The sequence below is a fragment of the Papaver somniferum genome, chromosome 4, assembly GCF_003573695.1.
Source record: "Papaver somniferum cultivar HN1 chromosome 4, ASM357369v1, whole genome shotgun sequence".
NCBI lineage: Eukaryota > Viridiplantae > Streptophyta > Magnoliopsida > Ranunculales > Papaveraceae > Papaver > Papaver somniferum.
The window spans coordinates 114678176-114697874 of record NC_039361.1 but is presented as its reverse complement, the minus strand read 5'-3'; the positions used below and the strand labels follow the sequence as shown (position 1 = coordinate 114697874).

The 19699-nt window shown below is 37.0% G+C and overlaps 3 protein-coding genes and 1 pseudogene across 4 annotated transcripts; 2 read left to right on the top strand and 2 right to left on the bottom strand.

The window, feature by feature from the left end:
- The first annotated feature begins 846 nt into the window (after positions 1–846).
- LOC113273030 lies at positions 847–6893 on the top strand (annotated as a pseudogene).
- A 3276-nt stretch (positions 6894–10169) lies between these two features.
- Positions 10170–12848, top strand: LOC113274208 (nucleolar GTP-binding protein 1-like). 2 transcript variants are annotated; one of them, XM_026523671.1, is made up of 3 exons: positions 10170–10206; positions 10690–12636; positions 12789–12848. In XM_026523671.1, the coding sequence occupies exon 2, from the start codon at positions 10710–10712 to the stop codon at positions 12621–12623; it is 1914 nt and encodes a 637-aa protein (XP_026379456.1). In that variant the 5' UTR covers positions 10170–10206; positions 10690–10709; the 3' UTR covers positions 12624–12636; positions 12789–12848. The 2 variants fall into 2 exon arrangements, with proteins under 2 accessions (XP_026379456.1, XP_026379455.1); XM_026523670.1 differs by lacking the exon at positions 12789–12848 and having other exon boundaries at positions 10690–12680.
- A 65-nt stretch (positions 12849–12913) lies between these two features.
- LOC113276389 (pentatricopeptide repeat-containing protein At3g62890-like) lies at positions 12914–16373 on the bottom strand. The gene is made up of 4 exons (XM_026525994.1): positions 13711–16373; positions 13447–13626; positions 13194–13370; positions 12914–13087 (listed from the first exon to the last, which is right to left on the bottom strand). Exon 1 carries the CDS (start codon positions 16265–16267, stop codon positions 14333–14335), a length of 1935 nt encoding a protein of 644 aa, XP_026381779.1. The 5' UTR covers positions 16268–16373; the 3' UTR covers positions 12914–13087; positions 13194–13370; positions 13447–13626; positions 13711–14332.
- On the bottom strand, positions 12998–13872 carry LOC113273029 (transcription factor DYT1-like). Its single transcript, XM_026522802.1, has 4 exons — positions 13711–13872; positions 13447–13626; positions 13194–13370; positions 12998–13087 (listed from the first exon to the last, which is right to left on the bottom strand). Exons 1-4 carry the CDS (start codon positions 13870–13872, stop codon positions 12998–13000), a joined length of 609 nt encoding a protein of 202 aa, XP_026378587.1.
- Positions 16374–19699: the final 3326 nt, after the last annotated feature.

Here is a 19699-nt window from a genome sequence, read left to right as displayed (position 1 = left end):
AGAATTAGACATGGGTTTCATAATTTCACCTAGTTTTCCCCTTTATTATCATCGATAAACAAAAAAAATCAATCATGAAAAAAAAATTCTCTAAAATTTGTCTTCCAAATCACTAGATCTGAACACTTCAAAAGCAAAATCAAGGAAAGAGAAGGGAATTAATCCTTTAAGGGATCGTTGATGTAACTTTATTTTGAGGAGGAAATCATATAGAAACCTCAACCCCAGTTCCATCCATCAAATCGAAAACTTCCTTTTTTTATCAAGAGATCTAGATAAGAAACCTTAACAATTTCAAATCTCTCCTCGTTAAGCCCTAATTACACTATCACTGATGAAGATTTCCATCTGATCTCTCCAATTTTGAGAAGTATTCAATAATACGCTTGCGAATTCTTTCGGTATTTCATTACAGTTGAGAGGAAGAAGAAGAATTGAGAAGTAGTTCGGTTAAAACAAAGACCAAAACATAATTTTATAAATTCTGGGCTTAAGGGAAATTTTGTGAAAGAAAATGGGTGCGCCCGTGAACTTTTGGGATGGTGGGTTTGACAGTGGAAAACTTTTGCAAAATGGGTGTGTCTGTAGTTTTCACTATATTTTACCATAGTCCCAAAGAAATTGCCCTTAGGGCCTTAGGCAGCCTCACCAGGAAGAGAAAAAAATAAAATAAAAACACCACCACGCCCAGGTTTAAGCCTATTAAACACATACTTAGTTCCTGCTCTGCAATCTTAGTTTGTTCTGTACTTGTTCTTTATTTTAGTAGGAGTAAGAGAAATTCCAACAAGTTTTCTGGTTTTCTCTCGTCTGGTGAGGGAAAATAAAGTTAAGAAGAAGACTGAAATGATTCTGTTTTCAGGAAGAATTGTATCCTTACCACAATTACTCTCATTTTCTATTCCTCTTTCTTTGAGCACAAATTTTACGATAAAAACTCCTCACCGCAGTGCAGTATCAAACTGCAATCGTGCTTCATTTAATATAAAGGCAATCAATTCAAGAACCAGAGTAGTACGTTCAAAAAGGGTATATGAAAAACCCGTTAAAGGAAAATGGGAAGAACCTCTTGATGGAGAAGATAGTAGTGATGACGAAGAAAAAGATGATTGGAGTGAAGTACCAGAAGAAATTGAAGAAGATGACGAGGAAGAAAGACAAGTTTCAGTTTCTGTAAGTAGTGGGAAGTCTTTTGCCAAAGCTCAGTCTGATGAAGACTTCATCAGAGGTATCTTCATTTCTTGAATTTTGAGTTTGGGTATATGGTGTTTGAGAAAATTCCCACTTGAACAACTAGAATGTAGTTAGCCGTTAATATGATGATCATAATGAAAAAAGTGATGATTATAGGTTGTTTTACTCATTGCCGATAGGTTCAGACTGGATACACACAAACTCTAGGTGTTTTGAATATGTATCCTCGAGTGATTTCGGGGGAGTTGAGTGTATTTTAAATCTCAGGGATTTTGAGAGAGTGTAGGGAGTTTGAGAGAGTTTTGTGTTTTTGAATTCAACGAGTTTAGGGGAGTGTAGGAAGTTTGAGAGAGTTTATTAGAGGGAGTTTGGGGGAGTTTGAGAGAGTTCACTCCTAAATCATTCTATTTTAAGAAACAATAAACCCTTATTTGCAAATAACATTGATCTTTAATAAAAAGAAAAAAATAAATGAAAATGATCATATCTCTGTATCAATAGTATGTTATTTTGTGCAACGAGTTAATTTTTTTCCCTTCAATTTAACGGTCTCCATACAATTCTAATTCCCTTTGTTCACGAACATTTTCCCACATATCATCCGTTATACTCTTTCTCCATGCATTAGCTTCTTGACGTTGTTGTTCTTGAGTTTGTTGTGTCAAAATTTCATCGTCATTTACAAGCGTTGATAGACGGATATCTTCCTCTTCCTCTTCCTCGACCGAAAACTCATCTGAACAACATTCTTTTCGTAAGAAGTTGTGTAGGCCTGCACAAGCTGTCATTATCTCCGCTTTCACCTGATACGGAAATGGAGGTTGAGACTTAAAGATCAAGAAACGAGACTTCACAACACCGAACAATCTTTCAACTACATTCCTCAAAGAAGCATGACGCATGTTAAATAATTCTTCAGCCTTTTTCGCATGATTACCCGTACCGGAAAATTCTTTCAAATGATAATGTTGGCCACGAAATGGTGTTAAACAATATCGTCGGTTTGCAAACCCACCATCCCCCAACTAATATTTACCTGAATAAAACACAAAAAGAAAACTTCGTCAAGTAGAACCCGAATATAACTTAACCAAAAAACTCAAAACTTCACATTAGATAAAAGTAAAATTACCTTGCGGTATTTTCAGTCCATTTCTTTTTGTCATTGCGTCGTTAAGTATTTTCGAATCATGAGCAGACCCTTCCCATCCACTGAGCACGTATATGAACTCCAAGTCGAAGTTGCAAACCGCTAACACATTTTGAGATGTAATTCCATGTCGATTCCGATAAACGGCTGCATTTCTTTTCTCTATCATTGTTGGGATATGTGTACCGTCCATAGCTCCAATGCAATCCTTAAAGTAAGGATAAAATCGTGTACTCTCACGAATTTTAAATGGAGTTTCACTTGTTGGCTAAGCCATCATCCTCGGAGCTATAAAATTTAAAGCTCGCAACATCCTGTTGAAGTTTTTACTAACTGTCCACCGAGAGCGGCCAAATGTGTCACGTATTGTGCAATATCGTGAACTTTGGCCAACAACGAGTAAAAATGTACCAAGCATTTCTTCAATAGAAACACATCTTGTATCACATAATAATGTAGTTTCTCTAATGATACAACATAGTTTTAGAAAAATATCAGGGTACATCCTATAACTTCTTCGAAAGTCTTCTGGGTCTTGACGCAAAACTCTCCTTATATAGTTATATCCAAACAAAGTAACTGGGCGTCTCATTGGTCTTTCAATACGCTGACTTTGTATGTATTGCAATTGCTTGATTATATCCATCAACCATGAATGCACCGCTGAAAGTATATTCAAAAATATGGATAGTTCAAATTCATTATTGATGCTTACCTCTTCATCATCGCTGCTTTCTTCTTCTGTATCAAAGGCTTCATCTTCACTATCACTAGATAAATCCAAATCAGACATGTTCACCTAAAAAGATGATAAAAGTACCTTTTTTTTATTAGAATCATCATTATTTCAAAAGCATAAAATAAGCATATAGAATATAAAGTTCATAAATTCAATCATAATAACCATAAATATGTCAACCCATAAAAATTAGTAGCAATCAATCCATAACAATAAGTTCTCAACTAGGAGAAAAGAAAAATTAAATACTAATAGTTATGAAGAAAAACGATCAAATGTTGTAACTCTAAAAGCCCATTAAACCTAATAGAAACTTGCAAAGATGACAGGTTTATGCTTTTAACTTTGAACCAATCCACAAATTTGAACCTAATAGTACTAATACTTACCTGATCCTCTTGAAATTTTTAAGGTACACTTATAACTTAATATTCCACAACACACTCAAAAATCATAACATTCCAACGGTTCTTTAAAAAGATACATTACTCAGAACACGACTACTTTCAATACGTGCATACAGAATTCAGTTCCGGATTTCTCACACTTTGGTGTACCTAAAGTGATCATAACTTCATGAAATTTCTACAGTAGGAAACCTTCATATATACAAACATCATACTAAAATTTCAGCTTTTTCCGATAAGCGGATAATGAGATAAATAGGAATCAGTCCCCTATTCGGGATTTAAACTCAGCAGACCATAGTCATATATTGTGCAAGCTTTTCAGTAGCAAACGTGACCTGATCCGCGTGAAAATTTTACTATACTTCTATAACAAGGTAAAATAAGACACACTCAAATTTCATCATATTCCAACGGTTGAATTTAAAGATATCATTATAACAAAAGCACCGTATGAATTGGCTAAAACACGCCAATACAGAATGAAGTACGCCACTATATTGAACTTTGGCATATAGAATAGAAGAGAAGTATGTGTCTAAATAAGATGACTTAACAAGTGATAGTGATTCTCAATGACACCCATGCAAAGTAGCAAGCCAATTAATGCATGATGACATAATAAATTATGAAGATAGCTGTAAAGGAATTTTGTTTCACCGAAACACAGTTTCAGATTGTCCAATCTTTGCAGTACTAATACTTACCTGATCCTCTTTAAATTTTTATGGTACACTTACAACTCAATATTCCACAACAAACTCAAAAATTATAGCATTCCAACGGTTCATTAAAAATATACATTACTCAGAACCCGACTACTTTCAATACGTGCATACAGAATTCAGTTCCGGATTTCTCACACTTTGGTGTACCTAAATTGATCAGAACTTCATGAAATTTCTACAGTAGGTAACCCTCATATATAAAAACATCATACTAAAATTTCAGCTTTTTCCGATAAGCGGAGAATGAGATAAATAGGAATCAGTCCCCTATTCGGGATTTAAACTCAGCAGACCATAGTCATATATTGTGCAAGCTTTGCAGTAGCAAACATGACCTGATCCGCGTGAAAATGTTACTGTACTTCTATAACAAGGTAAACTACGACATACTCAAATTTCATCATATTCCAACGGTTGAATTTAAAGATATCATTATAATCAAATCATGCAATTTCTTACCAAGATATTTTGAACCAGAAATTAGGGTTTTGACAGAGAGGGAGAGTACCCACAAAAAAACTATACACACAATCAAAATAAACAATCATGGAGATCAAAGATATGAAAAACAATCAAAATATTACACAAATCAAACTATTATAAACAATCATGGAGATCAAAGAAGAAAAAAACATACCTGGAAAAAAACGTTTCCTCTTCTTTCTCCTATGGTTTTCTACGCACCAAACTCTTTCCCAAATCTCTACTCTTTTGAGAGATTTGTTGTGAGACCAAAATACACTAAAAACTCCTTCGAACTCCCCAAAGCAACCAACTCCCTAATATTGTAGGGTTTTATGACTAACAGGGAGTTCAAGAGCTTTTTTTAAACTCTCCAGCGACTAACATGTGTTTTCTGGAGAGTTTAGGAGACTCCTCTAAACTCCCCACGACTAACGGAGATTTGGAGAGACTCCCTCAAACTCCCTCAGGACTAATAGGAGAAAACCTAAATACAATAAAATCTCTCGAACTCTCCCATGACTAACCCCCTGTTAGTTTGTTTGTGGTTTTTGCAGAAGTTGAATTACTTTTGGGACCAGAAGAAAGGGCAATCTTGGAACAAAATGAAGCTCCTGATCTTACTAAAATATCAACTGTTAGTTTCTTGAGCCTTTGCTATCTACTTGATTTAGATTCGCTTAAAAAGAGTATGCATTCATAATTCAATTTTAGTGTTACGACTCTTATGCAGAAAAAGTGGAGACCACTGCATAGTCTTGCATTATCAAGTCAGAATTATTTTATGGATAAACTTCTTGGACATGGTGTAGATATTGACGGTACTGATAAGGTAAAATTTGTATCGTGTAATTACTTCAGTGTATGAAATTTTGCGTATCTTATTGAAGTCAAAAGAGCTTGAATAGGTTTTGTAACAACAGGATGGTTTCACTGCTCTTCACAAGGCAGTTATTGGTAAAAAAGAGCCTGTTATCAGTCATCTTTTAAGAAAAGGCGCAAATCCTCATGCTACAGACAGGGTAAGTAAAAAAAAATCAGGAAATTCTTGAATTTTTTGAACACCTTACTTTAAAGTTAGACTGTTCTTAGATTAGAAGCTGAAAGTAATGATTATCTATGTGGCTAGGATGGTGCAACCGTGCTTCATTATGCAGTTCAAGTTGGTGCAGTCCTTACTGTGAAACTGTTGATTAAGTATAAGGTTGATGTAAATGTTGCAGATAATGTGAGTACACGCTAGTCATGTTGTCCTGTATTTGACAGTTGTAGCTCCATCTCTATCCCTGCCTCTTACTTTTTGCACTTCTCGTTGTTTCTTCTTCCAGGAAGGTTGGACTCCACTGCATGTTGCTGTACAGGCTAGATCTAGAGATATAGCAAAAAATTTGTTGGTTAATGGTGCGGATAAGACAAGAAAAACTAAGGTAATGTTATAGGTAGATTCGCATATGACAACCTGAATTCCTCTTAATGTCATTTATTCCTACAAAGGATAATAATTATGTTTGTATTACATGCTTCTATGTGTTAAATCGCTTCTGTTTCCTTGCAATCATGTGTTCCATAATTACCTATAAGTGAAACACCAAGTTGAATTTGTAGATGCATGCAATATATTCTTCACTTCATCATGCCATATCCATACTACGATAATAGTTCTAGCTTGAGAGCTTCTGCTAAATAATGCACTGCTGCACTTTCCAATTCTTTTTTACGGTATAGGATAACGCCATCAAGTCCTTAATGTGATGCATAGACGAAACACGGTGAGTGATTCTCTTTTTTATTTATCACGTTAGGCACTCAATAGTTATAAACAGTTGAGGAAAACTCGTGTAATTGTGAAGGCACAGTAAGATGGACGATGTGTGTGTTCCTTTATGAGTTCAATAAGGTTCAAGTGAATCTAATTTCTTCTTTTTGCTTCTTTCTGCATGGCTTCGCCATGTGTTTCAGGATGGGAAGACACCTCTTGATCTAAGCTTATGTTACGGAAAAGATTTCAAGTCATACGAGCTCGCTAAGCTTTTGAAGGTTATGGGAGAGAATTGAGATACATGGAGCTGTACAATGACAAGTGCGCCAGATTATGAATTCTCTTCTCTAGCTTCAAATGGGTTAACAAGGAAATTGACAGTTGTCGATGCTTTAAGAAAATGCAGAAGAGAGGAGTTGGCCTTTATGGACATGGGGTTCCTTTGGAAACTAGTTGAAATCTTTTATCCTCTCAACACCTGGAGCTCAAGAAAAACGGGTATTGCAGTGAAGAAATGCCTATTAGTTGTAGGACATCTTTGAATCTCTACTTCAGTTTACTTACATATATATGGTCATACCAAGAAAGCGATGTAGTCTCTATGAATTTATAAAATAGCAAGTCATATGTATAAATTTTTTCTCGTTTTAAAGTTCAAATTTTACTTTCTGTATGCATGATTGCTGAATTCATGTGGCTATTGAAGCAGAACAATCTAGAAACTCCAGTTCTATGCATGGTCGATTCTGTGAATTTAAGTCCAGTCCTATGCAGCTCACCGATGACTGCAAGGTGGTCTTCGCTGCTTTAGTTAGTACTGCAATACTCTGTTATGTTATATTTGTAAATCGGTCTGTTACAGTTACAAGACAGAAGTCTATCATTTTGACTGTATGCACAGCTAGCTAGACATGTTGTCCTGACTTTCTTTTCTGTTTGCAAGCAAAGCTATTGAATACGGCCGGCATTAGAGGTTCGTCAATGTTCTTACTGGTTGTCTTTATCAACTTGAGTCTCACTGGGGACACATGTACCAGCTTGCTGTTGTGGTTACCATGATAATGATTCTCTGACTTGCAGGATAGTGATGGATTACTGGCTTACTGCAGAAGAAGTCGTACAAAATACTTATCATTGTTCTGAAGGTTGTTATAGATTCTATAAATCTTGGGTATGTCAGATTTTAACTTTATTTTGCTGGATCATGTTTTCTTTCAACTGATATCCTAGGGCTGAGTTATGTGGCACCATCGTGTTGACTTCCTTGCGGAAAGTATTGATGACCTACTTCAGCTAATGAATGAAGTGCTGCCTTTGTGTCACCTTTCAGCCAAACACCATAGAATTGAATGCCTTCGTTATTTGGTTGTTGATGTTTCCAAGGTACCTATGATCGAGGCTTTGTTGATGTAGAATTGTTTATCCTGTCAATCAGTAGAGTATAAATATCAAGTGCTCTAGTTAAACCACACGTAACTTTATATTTGCTTGTGTTTGCAGGATGCTTCAGAACAAAGGAGAAGTGACACTATAAGTTCCTTCTCAACTGAAATCATACTACTGGCGAAAGAGGTAATCTCTTTGTTATCTTGGCAAAATCTTAAAAATATATTTTCCTTCTACTTTCTTGAATGTGCACAATTTGTTTGTCTGTGTCCAAAGTAGTAAACTAGAGAAACGAATGGATTGTGGAGAAATTTTTTGCAGGCCAACAAGAAGACAAGGAATGGGGCATATATGAGTTATTAGTCCAAATTGGTCATGTATGTGGAGACGAAGGGCAAACAAGAAGATTTGCAACAACTATCTAACATGGTAAGAATTTATATTAGAAAGGACATAGATTGATCGAAAGCAACCACGTCCAGGTAATTTGAATTTGTATCTTATTATTTATTACAAGCTAATAGTTTTGTTTCGTAGCTCCAATATTGAGGACTGAAAGTATGTTTCCTAAAATTCTTGACTTTTGATTGTCGATATGGTGCTTTTGAGGTTAAGTGATATGGAAACAGAAACTTTTACTACCGCATCAGGGTCAGTTACTCCACCAGTAATTTAGCAGAATTTGTCCTGTCACTGTGAGATAAGTACTTTTGAGTATTCTCGTAAAGCATCTTTTTGTATAAATACTTGAGACCTAAAGTGTGTTACAGGTGGTCAAACTACGCACAAAATAAATAATTTGTTTGATGGAATAAACCGAAGGGTGTGCCTGACCACTATGTAAGCTGGCCATATGCATCCTTACGAGCCGGAGAAGATATAAATCAAGCTTAGAATAGATGTGTTTGTTATATGGATTAGGCCACAGTGAGGTTATCGAATTGTTGACGCTCATGAAAATGATATGCTAAGCCTCTAGATCATTCTAACTGAAGTTATAACCAATCTAAGACTACTAACCCATGAACATTGTTGTTCTGCGCATTTTTACATTGATTTTATTTTTGTCTGCCTTTCAGTGAGTTAACTGTTTTATGTATAAAATATAATGGCTTTTTATGATAACATAAACGAGACATCTATCTGGAAATGGAAATCAGTCATTTACAGTGTCAGTCTGAATTACTTGTGCCACAGGATTTTGTAGGTCAAAGAAAACACGCCGCTGAGCCAAGAAGAACTTGCCAGAGGACTTGCTAGGCCAGTTTAAAATCAAGTCAGACTTTTGGAGTAACAAGAGCAGCAAAAGAAAACAAGACTGTGATGGTGAAGTAGAGATTGAAGGTGAGAATTAAGTAATTCGTGATGGAGGAAGCTGAAGAGAGATGCTCCCTATACTGGAGAGTATGCTAGTAAGAAGGCTGGTGGGGATTTAAAGAAGAAGGACAAGTTTGAGTCTTATGCTTATTGGCCACTTGACTGGAAGGGCCGTGTTACAAAGCACTGGGCGGCAGCTAGGAAAGGTATGGCTAGTGTTGTGGGATGAGAAAGTAGCTGAAATGGAAGCATTTTTCTGCTTTCCATTATCTAATGGGGGTTCCAAGTTTAAGAGGCGGCAAAAGAAAATTGTCAGTAGCAGAAGCAAGACAAGAAGGTAGACAGAGAGGTTTGGACTTAACTATTTCAGAGTACTACCAAATGGACGAGACTTTTGGAGGTCTTTACAATGCAAATTTTATGCAAATATTTTTTTAATTGTCTCATATGTTTTTGCATTGTTTGCTTTGCTTATTCTCTCTTTTTATTATTTTTATTTATTATTTATTTTTTGCTTCTCTGGGTATGCCTGGCAATGTCACTCATATGTTTTTCCATTGTTTGCTTTGCTTTAAACTGGCCAGAGATTTTCATGTTTTCGTATTAGATTTTTCTTTTCTTTTGGGGCTGTATTTGTTTTTGACAAAATTTTGGTGAAATTTGTAATGTAATACCAAAGTTTTTTGCTTATTCTCTGGGGCTGTACATGAAACATACATGGCTTATAGAATAATACCAAGGCTCGACTCAACTTCAAAAAAAAAAAGGCTCGATTTGTAGAAAAACTGTAAACTCCATTACCGTCATAAAACATTTGGAGTACAAAACACATGGTAGCATTTTGTATGATGATGGTGAAGCCATGGATGTTGCTAACCATCAAAATGGAGGTGGGCGAAGGGGGCGGGTTGTGACACGTGGCATTTCATTATACAAATAATCTAACGGACGTGATAATTTTGTTAAACCCCACCTTATAATAATAATATATACCCTGTCTCTCAAAACTTGAAACTTAGGCAGTCACCGCAGCCGGGGAAAAGCCTTTACTCAGAAAATCACAGGTACTATGATCCTCTTCTGTCAGGTATCATAACAATAATTTTCTTAGGGTTTTTGTTTGTTTGTTTGATTGATTGATTGATTGAAGGGTGTTTCATGTGCAGTTATAGTTAGTAAAAAGTAACTTAAAAAAAGAAATAATACAGTTCGTGTAACATGTTCCAGAGGGAGGATTGATGTTATATGGAAAACTAGATTACATCCAGATTAGAGAACACCTAGGACATTTTTGAGAGGCAGTCCCTTGGCCAGTTTTTTTTTTTTATGCATGTCAGCTACAAAATGCTATTTGTTCCTATGTTAAAACTAGGTTAACTTTACAGAGAACTCAATAGTGTTGTAGGTTTTAGATTGAGTTGGGAAGGCAATGACTTGCGCTGCAAACCTGCAAACTTATAGAGCATGTTTCTCGTAATTTACTATCTTTAGGAATTAATAATGATGTGAGTTTTACTTTTATGGCTTCTCATGTGTGTGTTTTACAGGATACCACAAATTGTAAAAGATGGTGCAATACAACTTTAAGAAGATTAGAGTGGTTCCCAGTGGCAAGGAATTCAATAACATTACACTATCCTGCACCCAGCGCCAGACACCAACCATTATACATAAGGGTTATGCTATCAACCGTATACGCCAGTTTTACATGCGCAAGGTGAAATATACGCAAACAAACTTTCATGAGAAGCTCTCAAGCATCGTTGATGACTTTCCGCGGCTGGATGACATCCATCCTTTTTATGGAGATCTCCTTCATGTCCTGTACAACAAAGACCACTATAAGCTTGCCCTTGGACAGATTAATTCTGCAAGGAGACTCATCAGTAAGATTGCCAAGGACTATGTGAAGCTGTTAAAATACGGGGATTCACTTAACAGATGCAAATCTTTAAAAGTAGCTGCACTTGGTCAGATGTGTACTGTGGTAAAGCGTATTGTCCCAAGTTTAGCTTACTTGGAGCAGATTAGACAACACATGGCAAGGCTCCCATCAATTGATCCAAATACCAGAACTATCTTGATTTGTGGTTATCCTAATGTTGGCAAAAGCTCTTTTGTTAACAAAATCACCAGGGCGAATGTGGATGTTCAGCCATATGCATTCACCACAAAATCCCTCTTTGTTGAACATACTGATTGTAAGTGCTTAAGGTACCAAGTGATTGATACCCCAGGAGTTTTGGACCGTCCTTTTGAAGATCGTAACATTATAGAGATGTGTAGTATCACAGCTCTTGCTCATCTGCAAGCATCAGTGTTGTTTTTCGTGGATATCTCTGGCTCATGTGGGTACAGCATTGCCCAACAGGCAACACTCTTTCACAGTATCAAATCATTGTTTGTGAACAAGCCGCTGACTATAGTTTGCAATAAGACTGATTTCCAGCCGCTGGATGGTCTCTCAGAGGAAGATATGAAGTTGGTGAGGGAGATGAAAGATGAAGCTGCAAAGACCATGGTAGGCGAAGGAGGTGAACCAAGTGACGATGCTAATGTTCTCTTAACTATGAGCACATTGACTGAGGATGGGGTGATTTCTGTAAAGAATGCAGCTTGCGAAAAATTATTGAACCAGAGGGTGGAACTAAAAATGAACTCGAAGAAAATAACTGACTGCTTGAATAGGTTTCATGTAGGAATTCCTAAGCCAAGAGACCAAAAGGAAAGACCACACTGTGTACCCCAGTCAGTTTTAGAGTTCAAAGCTAAAGAAGCAGCTGAATTTGAAGAGAAGAAGCTTGAAAGAGATTTGGAGAATGAGAATGGTGGGGCTGGTGTTTACACATCTAACTTGAAGAAACACTATATCTTAGAACATGCTGAATGGAAAGAGGATATAATGCCAGAGATTCTCGATGGACATAACGTCCATGATTTTGTTGACGTTGATATCTCACAGAGGCTTGAAGAGTTGGAACAAGAAGAGGGGCTTCAACTAGAAAATGAAGAGATTGTTCAAGATTTTGAGATGGATGATGGTAAAGAATTGACACCAGAAGAACAAGGATCCTTGGCTGAGATCAGAAATAATCCTATTGTACCAGCATTGGAACTCAATCCTTCTCTAGCCATCAAACGGGATGCCAGCAGGTCTCTATCTAGGGGCCAAAAGAGGGACAGGTCAAGAGGACTAGATGATGCTATGGATATTGGTAACCATGCTGACAAAAAACTGTGTTTAAGGGGTCTATCTCGGCCAAGATCACGGTCAAATTCAAAACCACCTGGTGAAGTTATACCCGGTGAGGGCTTCAAGAACAGGGCCCAAAAGGTCAAGGCTTTGAAACTGGCTAGGAACTCGAACAAGAAGAGGAACAAGCAGTCTCGTGTTGGAGAGGCAGATAGGGTCATTGCTAATCTTAAACCCAAGCATCTATTCTCTGGGAAGCGCTCCAGTGGGAAAGCCAACAGACGCTGAGACAACAATTAAGGTTGTAAATACTAGTCACTTCCGTCTTTTCCATTATCCTTAGTTCATGACTTTATCATATTACGAACTGTCTTTCATTTGTTACTACTACAGGTTGTTTTGAAGATGTACCACTTAATTAAGCATTTCTCGTTGTTTTTTCTCCGTTTTCAGGATTTCAATGACGGGGTTAAGCCGACCGCAAATAGCTTCTCCTTTTCTTACATATAGGGCCCAAGTAAACGGTAGTTTAGAAGTTGAATCTTATTTCATTTGATCTTTGTTATGTTTACTTCCCTAATTCCGAGATTCAAAGACATATCTTATTTTCTAGGGAAGGCTAACTCTCTACATTCCTGCGAAGTGCAGAGATACTTGATCAATTACAATTGCACATTACTGTTCAAACCTCTGACAACTTTTAGCAATAACTCTTCAAGTTTCTCCAATTCAGTAATTTCAACTCGATTCCCCTGTAAATCTCACCCAACAAAAAATGAATCCAGTTAGTTACAGTCTTTGATTTTCAGTTACAATGAGCATATTTTGGGTCCAAAAGAGAAAAGTTTGCAATCTTACCTTGACAGACAAAGTAGTCAGACAAACACCTTTGAATGAGGTGAAATTGTTGTCCATAATTTCATACCCCAGAGTAGTTATTAGCTCCAGTAATCTGGTGAAAATTCCTCTCTTGGAATAACAAGTTATCTTGATACTCAAATTATCTCCTTCTAAACTGGTTACTTTCACTTGTTCCTGCAAAAATGAATTGTCAAATATCAAAGTCTTCCAAAAGGGGTACAAATAGGAAAAGGGCAGAGCTGAAGTTGACCTCTATAGTGTATTTCTCAATATTTTGATCCAATTCAACTTTGCCTGCGATACTCTCTTCTTCTAGTGCCTGTGGAACTGCAACATCCATTTGGTTTAGACAATCACCAAGGCCTTCTACTTGTTTCTGTAACCCTTTGATATAGGTTATGGCATCGTCAATTGCAGCGGCTTTAGTCATCTAAATTGAAAAAGAACAAGGAGAATATTAGCTAATGATTCTGAAGATGTATTGTTTTGTATACTATAGTTATATAATGCTCACACTAGTGATAATTGGAACTATGGAACGTAATTCCATTAGTCTGGCGTTAAGTTTGTCTCTTCTTCTCCTCTCAGCATCCAAATTCTTAGACTTGAATACCAAGATCCCGTGTTCATTTAGTGTTCCACGGCCTCGTCCGCTACCAGAACCAGAATACTTCATTTCTGTTATCAGTGATTGCTATGAAACAAATGAATGATAAAGAAGGAAGAAGCTGATTATATATGGGGGAATATTATCTGTTTCTGGTGTTGGGATGGTGGGGCTTTATTGTTAGCAATCCGTACAGCAGTTTTAACTGAAGAATCACATTTATTTTTGTTGGTTGTAAAGAGATCACTGTAGAAAAAAGTAGTTTTTATGGGGCCATTTGAGCTGGTTACATGATTTCTGTAGCTTTATTTCATTAACTGACTTGTACTTGGGAAGCAAAGTATCTCTGAGATGAGAACTGCCTCATGTAGTTTCTAGTTTTTCTCTTTTTTTGGATCTCAGAGATTTTGGAGTTCCAGAGATTCCAACAGCAGTTCGAAAGTAGTGCCTCAGTGCAAGAAATTTAATCCCCATCAAACTATGATCCTTAAGGAAAATGTTTCATCAAATGTATGATTAATTTTTTTCATCACCAATAATCCTTACATGAACAGATTCCTTCACGAAAACTATGAAATCGAGATCGATCTCTGACGGTAATTTCCCTACTGAAAACTCGTGAGATAGCCTTCATTGCAGAATGACAATCGTCACATATTCTCAGGTTCTTTACAATCATAATTGGAGCCCCTGAACGGGTGCTCAGTAATCCAAATGCCACAGCTAGCTTCTCACTGTGCCAAGAAACAGCTTGTTCTTTCTCCTCGTCACTTAAATCGAATAATACTGGGTTGGTGTTTGTAATGTAACCACCTTCAGTTCTTGCTTTCTTTAGTACTTGATTTAACTTCTGGTGTATCTCTGTAATCCGAGGGTGCAACTTATCTGCAGAAACAAATTTATGAATGATTCCATTAACTTCAATCCAACTGCACCCTGTTCTTAATTCAATGTTCTTGTCATTCATCTGCTTTCTCACTCCATCAACCTTATCCCATCTACCTAAAGAGGCATACAAGTTAGAAAGAAGAACATAACCTCCACCTTGACCACAGGGATCCGACTGCGAAATATAATTGATGATTTGCTCTCCAAGTTTGACATTTCTATGAATCCTACAAGAACTAAGAAGTGCCCTCCATATTACAATATCAGGCTCGATTGGCATTCTTCTGACAAATTCAAAGGCTCGCTCCAATTGACCTGCACGACCAAGAAGATCTACCATGCACCCATAGTGCTGAATCATCGGAGAAATTCCCCATAAGCTCTCCATTTTGTCAAAGACTGAACAACCTTCCTCTACTAAACCTGAATGACTACATCCATTTAAAACACCTAATAAAGTGATATCATCCGGTTTTATTCCTTCATCTGACATTTGAGAGAAAACCCTAAGAGCATCCTCACCAAGCCCATGCATTGATAAAGCTGAAATCATACTTGTCCAAGTGAAAACATCTCTTTTGGAAGATCCGTTAAAAATACTACGTGCACAGTCTATTTTCCCACATTTGGCGTACATATCAATCAGAGCGGTAGATATATTTGCACTTTTCAACGTTTCTATCTTCTCTACATAACTCCGGATCCATTTTCCTTGATCCAAGGCACCAAGGTAAGCACAAGCTGATAAAACGCAAACAAGAATTGCTTCATTTGGCTTTACAGACTTATCAGACAACATACAATTGAAATAATGAATTGCATCAGTATACCTCCCCACTCCAACCAAGCCCGAAATCATAACTGTCCAAGAGACATCAGTCCGTTCTGGCATCTCACTAAACAACTCAACAGCTCGATCCATCTTCCCATGCTTAGTATACCCACTTAAGAAACTAGTCCAGGTGACAACATCCTTTTGAGGCATTTCTTCAAATACAACCCGAGCTTCTTCCATTTTTCCAAAGACTGAATAAAAATTCAACAGTGAGTTGCACACAAAAGTATCGGATTCACACCCAAACTTTATCACCAAAGCATGAATAATATCCCCATAAATGGGTGTGTTTTGCTGCGAGCATGAAGTGATTACAAAGGTGAAAGTGTACTTGTCCGGCATAGACCCGTCCCCGAGCGCAAGCATCTGCCGGAATAAATTGAATGATTCCTGGCAATTTTGTTTCTTGCAGTAGGCTTGTATTATGACATTCCATAAGAGCAGTGATGGAAATGGACATCGATCGAATGATGTTCGTGCAAAACTGAGGTTCTTTGCAGAAATATAACAACGAACGATGGCAAAGACGAGAGAAGTATTGGATGATAAACCTTGCGTAGTAATCTGGGCATGGATTTGTGAAATCTGAGGTAGTTTTTGGCGTTGCTTCAGAAGTAGAGTTAGTGTTTCAACTATGGTGGTTGCATTTTGAAGCTGAGGCAATGACCGGTGGTGGTTAGTTCTTTTGAATAAGGCGGGGAAGACAGTTGCTGTCCGAGGAAATGACTGGAACTTGAACATTCGAACACCAAGTTGTGCTTTGCAGAGTATTAAGAAGCTTTTTCTTTCGAACTCTTAACAACACTTAGCATTTTGGACTGATGTTCTGCATGACCCTGTCCCTGGCTAAGCCCTTATCCCGTTAATGATATGATATTATAGTGAGAAATGAGGTTATATTGTATTCTGAAACTGTTAGAAAGGTTCCGTATATAAAGTTGGGAACTGCTATACTGACCGAGTTGTTTCCGGAAGGAAATCCCGTCCGTACATTTAATGGCCTGGAGGGCAGCACTCTCAGTATTGAGATCTATGCGGGCAGAATGGGCTGGTTGTCTCAGTCCGGATTGACAATCGGGATTCGGGACATATATGATTTCCGTATAAAATTTTAGTTGGCACAAAGAAGCCCGTAGCGAAGTAAATGAAAGAAAAAAAACAAATAAATCACTTGCAAATTATTACGATGCGTCGTCGTAGAAGTTCTTTTTTTTTTAAACAAAAAGAGTAAACTGTTCCCGAAGAACAACTACTCAACTACAGAGGATTGGACTGTAGGGCTAAGGCTAACACCTTATATAGTCCCACTATTCATATATAAAATAAAATAAAATTCTGTTAATATCAACTATTACAACCGACTGGAGAGTTTGAAATAATTGCAACAAGTTTGGACCCTTCCAATTTAAGTTTTCTAAAGCCATGGAATTGGTTACTAACTTAGCTAAACTAATTGTCGTTTTGTTTGCGTCATGCCCCACTTTGATCAGGTTACCTAGCACAAAATCAATTACTTCAAAATTTCCCCTTTTCATTTGGTGGTTTCCTAGGTTGAATCTTCCTTAGACTTCTCTATTATAAGCTTCCTTTATTTCTTCTAGAGTTGTATCATCCTGAGCTTGTAAATCTATGTTTCCCCTTTGCAGTTCCTTTCCCCAACTCAGCGCTCGGTCTACAGTCTCAAGAGATATGGTATTTGAAGTTTCTTGCTCCCACACAGTCACCTGGACATAGCAACAATAGCAAAATCAGTATACTGGTAATATCTATCATTAGCACCAGCCAAATGCACATCTAGAGTGCCTATGCTAATAACAACTCCAAATTCTTCTTTGCGATGCCTTATCACTCTTTCCATGGTATCTTGAGTATCCCTTTGATAATGGAGATTATTTAGGATGTGACTCTGATTGTGCATAACTCTGTCAAATGAGTATATGTGTTGTCGGTTACTGTTAGGTATAGAATCAGCCATATGAGTGATATTTTTGAAGATGAAATCACATTTGGCTTTCAAGATGAACCAACAAGTAGTGGCAAAAGTAAAGTTCCAACTGCTGAGATGGTTGTTGGATGAAAACCACTTATTGAGACAATCTTGGAAAGAGATTGAGTCTTCAAACATTTCACGATGAGCTCCAAATAGCTAAGTCCATACAAAAGAACCAATACGGCATTGACATCGGAGTGTGGGTAATGTCTACTTTACTACTTTTGCAGAGATTGCATATATGATCAATGTAGTTGAGAATACTGGTTGTTTCGGCATTTGTAGGGTGGACTTCATGAGGATATTTCCATATAAAAAGTTGTATGGACGGTAAACTATCAAACTTCCAAATATTTTTCCAAACAGTATTGACAGTGTCCACTTTATACTTCTCTGGTATTTTCTTTTCATAAAGAGATTTTACTCTAAACTCCCCCTTGTCATGAAGGCTCCATATGATGGTGTCTTCATCTTGAATGTCGAAATTAGTATCTTGAATAGCTAGTTGGTCTTTAGGAGAAAATCAAAGGGCGAGAGAGGTGGTGTCCCATTCACCATTAGAGTTTATAAGATGGTTAACTGTAATGAGGTCATTAGGACATTGATAAGGTTTCAGCAGAATGCTATCTTTTCTGTTTATCCATCTATCTTGCCAGATGTGAATTTTTTCACCATTTCCCAGATTCCATATGTAGTATTTATGTGTATTGGCCACTCCTACCAAAATACCTTTCTAAATCCAATAATCAGTAACTTTTGGTTTAATGCTCATTCTAATAACCTCCGGGGGTCCTCATAACGAGTTGATTTTATGGTTGAGAACTATAAAGAGTCTGGTTCAGAAATGAGTGTCCATGCTATTTTAGTTATCATAATACCATTGAAGAAATCCATATTTATAAATCCTAGACCACCCAACTCTTTTGGCTTGAAAACAGAATCCAAAGCAATGTAATATATTCCTTGGGTTTCTCAAGATCCTTACTCCATAAAAAATCCCTTTGAATTTTATTCATGCCCTTACATGTGGCTTTTGGAAGTTTAAAGCAATTCATCTGATAAGTGCTGGAAGTTGACGTGATATAGTTTATCATTGTAGCTTTTCCTATTGCATGGAGAGTTTCACTTTTCCGCCCAACAAGTTTGAACTTAAGCTTGTCAATACAAAGCTTGAAAGCTTGAGTTTTTCTTTTGTTCGTGAAAAGAGGTGGGCCTATGTACTTGTGATTGAAATCAATCTTCTGAACTTACATGTAGTTACTAATATTTTCAGCAACATCTGGAGCAGTATTCTCGCTAACGAAAATTCCTGACTTAGAAAAATTGATCATTTGGCATGAGGAGTTACTGAAATCACTGACGACGTGCACCAAAATTTTGCATTCTTCCATATTAGCTTTACAAAAGACCATATAATCATCAGCAAATGTGAGATGACTTATATAGAGGAGCTTGATGACAGAGTTTGGTCCCATGAATCAATACCACATGTTCAACATTTATCATACTTCTAGACAGGGCTTCCATACAGAAGAGGAAGAGATGTGAAGATAGGGGATCTCATTGTCTACCATTCAGCAAAACTACTAAGTTCGTGGTGGATATACATTGAAGTGACGAGGAAGTAGCAAGTAGTGGTGATGTTTAAGAGTGGTTAAAGGAGTGATAAAGTGATGGTATTCACCTAGTATAACGGACACGACTCTACCATTACATACACGATCTCCATCTCTTTGTCCTTTCACTACCTGCACTACTTACGAGGAAACAATATGTGAACCTTATAATTATAAATAACCTCCTTTGTCTATTCAGAATAACAAAAAAAACTTACCATTCTCAAGCTCTGATGTTTAATAGTTTGACAACCTTACACACAGAAATTCAATCACCACTGATTTCCTCAACTTTCTCTACTTTTCCTCCACTAAGATCAATCCATCTTCTCTCCTTGTAGCCGAAGAAAAATATGAACGTCCATCTTCTTGGTTTAAGCTTGTCTTGTACAATTTTGATCCCTTAACCTAAAATAAGTACTTCGACAATATATTGCTTAACCTATACAAACAAGGGACAATTATAGAATGATCGTACTTTTTGTAATTCTTTCACAAAATGGTCATACTTCCATCCAATTTAACACTTTTGAATAAAACTGTGTTAACTTTTCTCAAAATACCCTT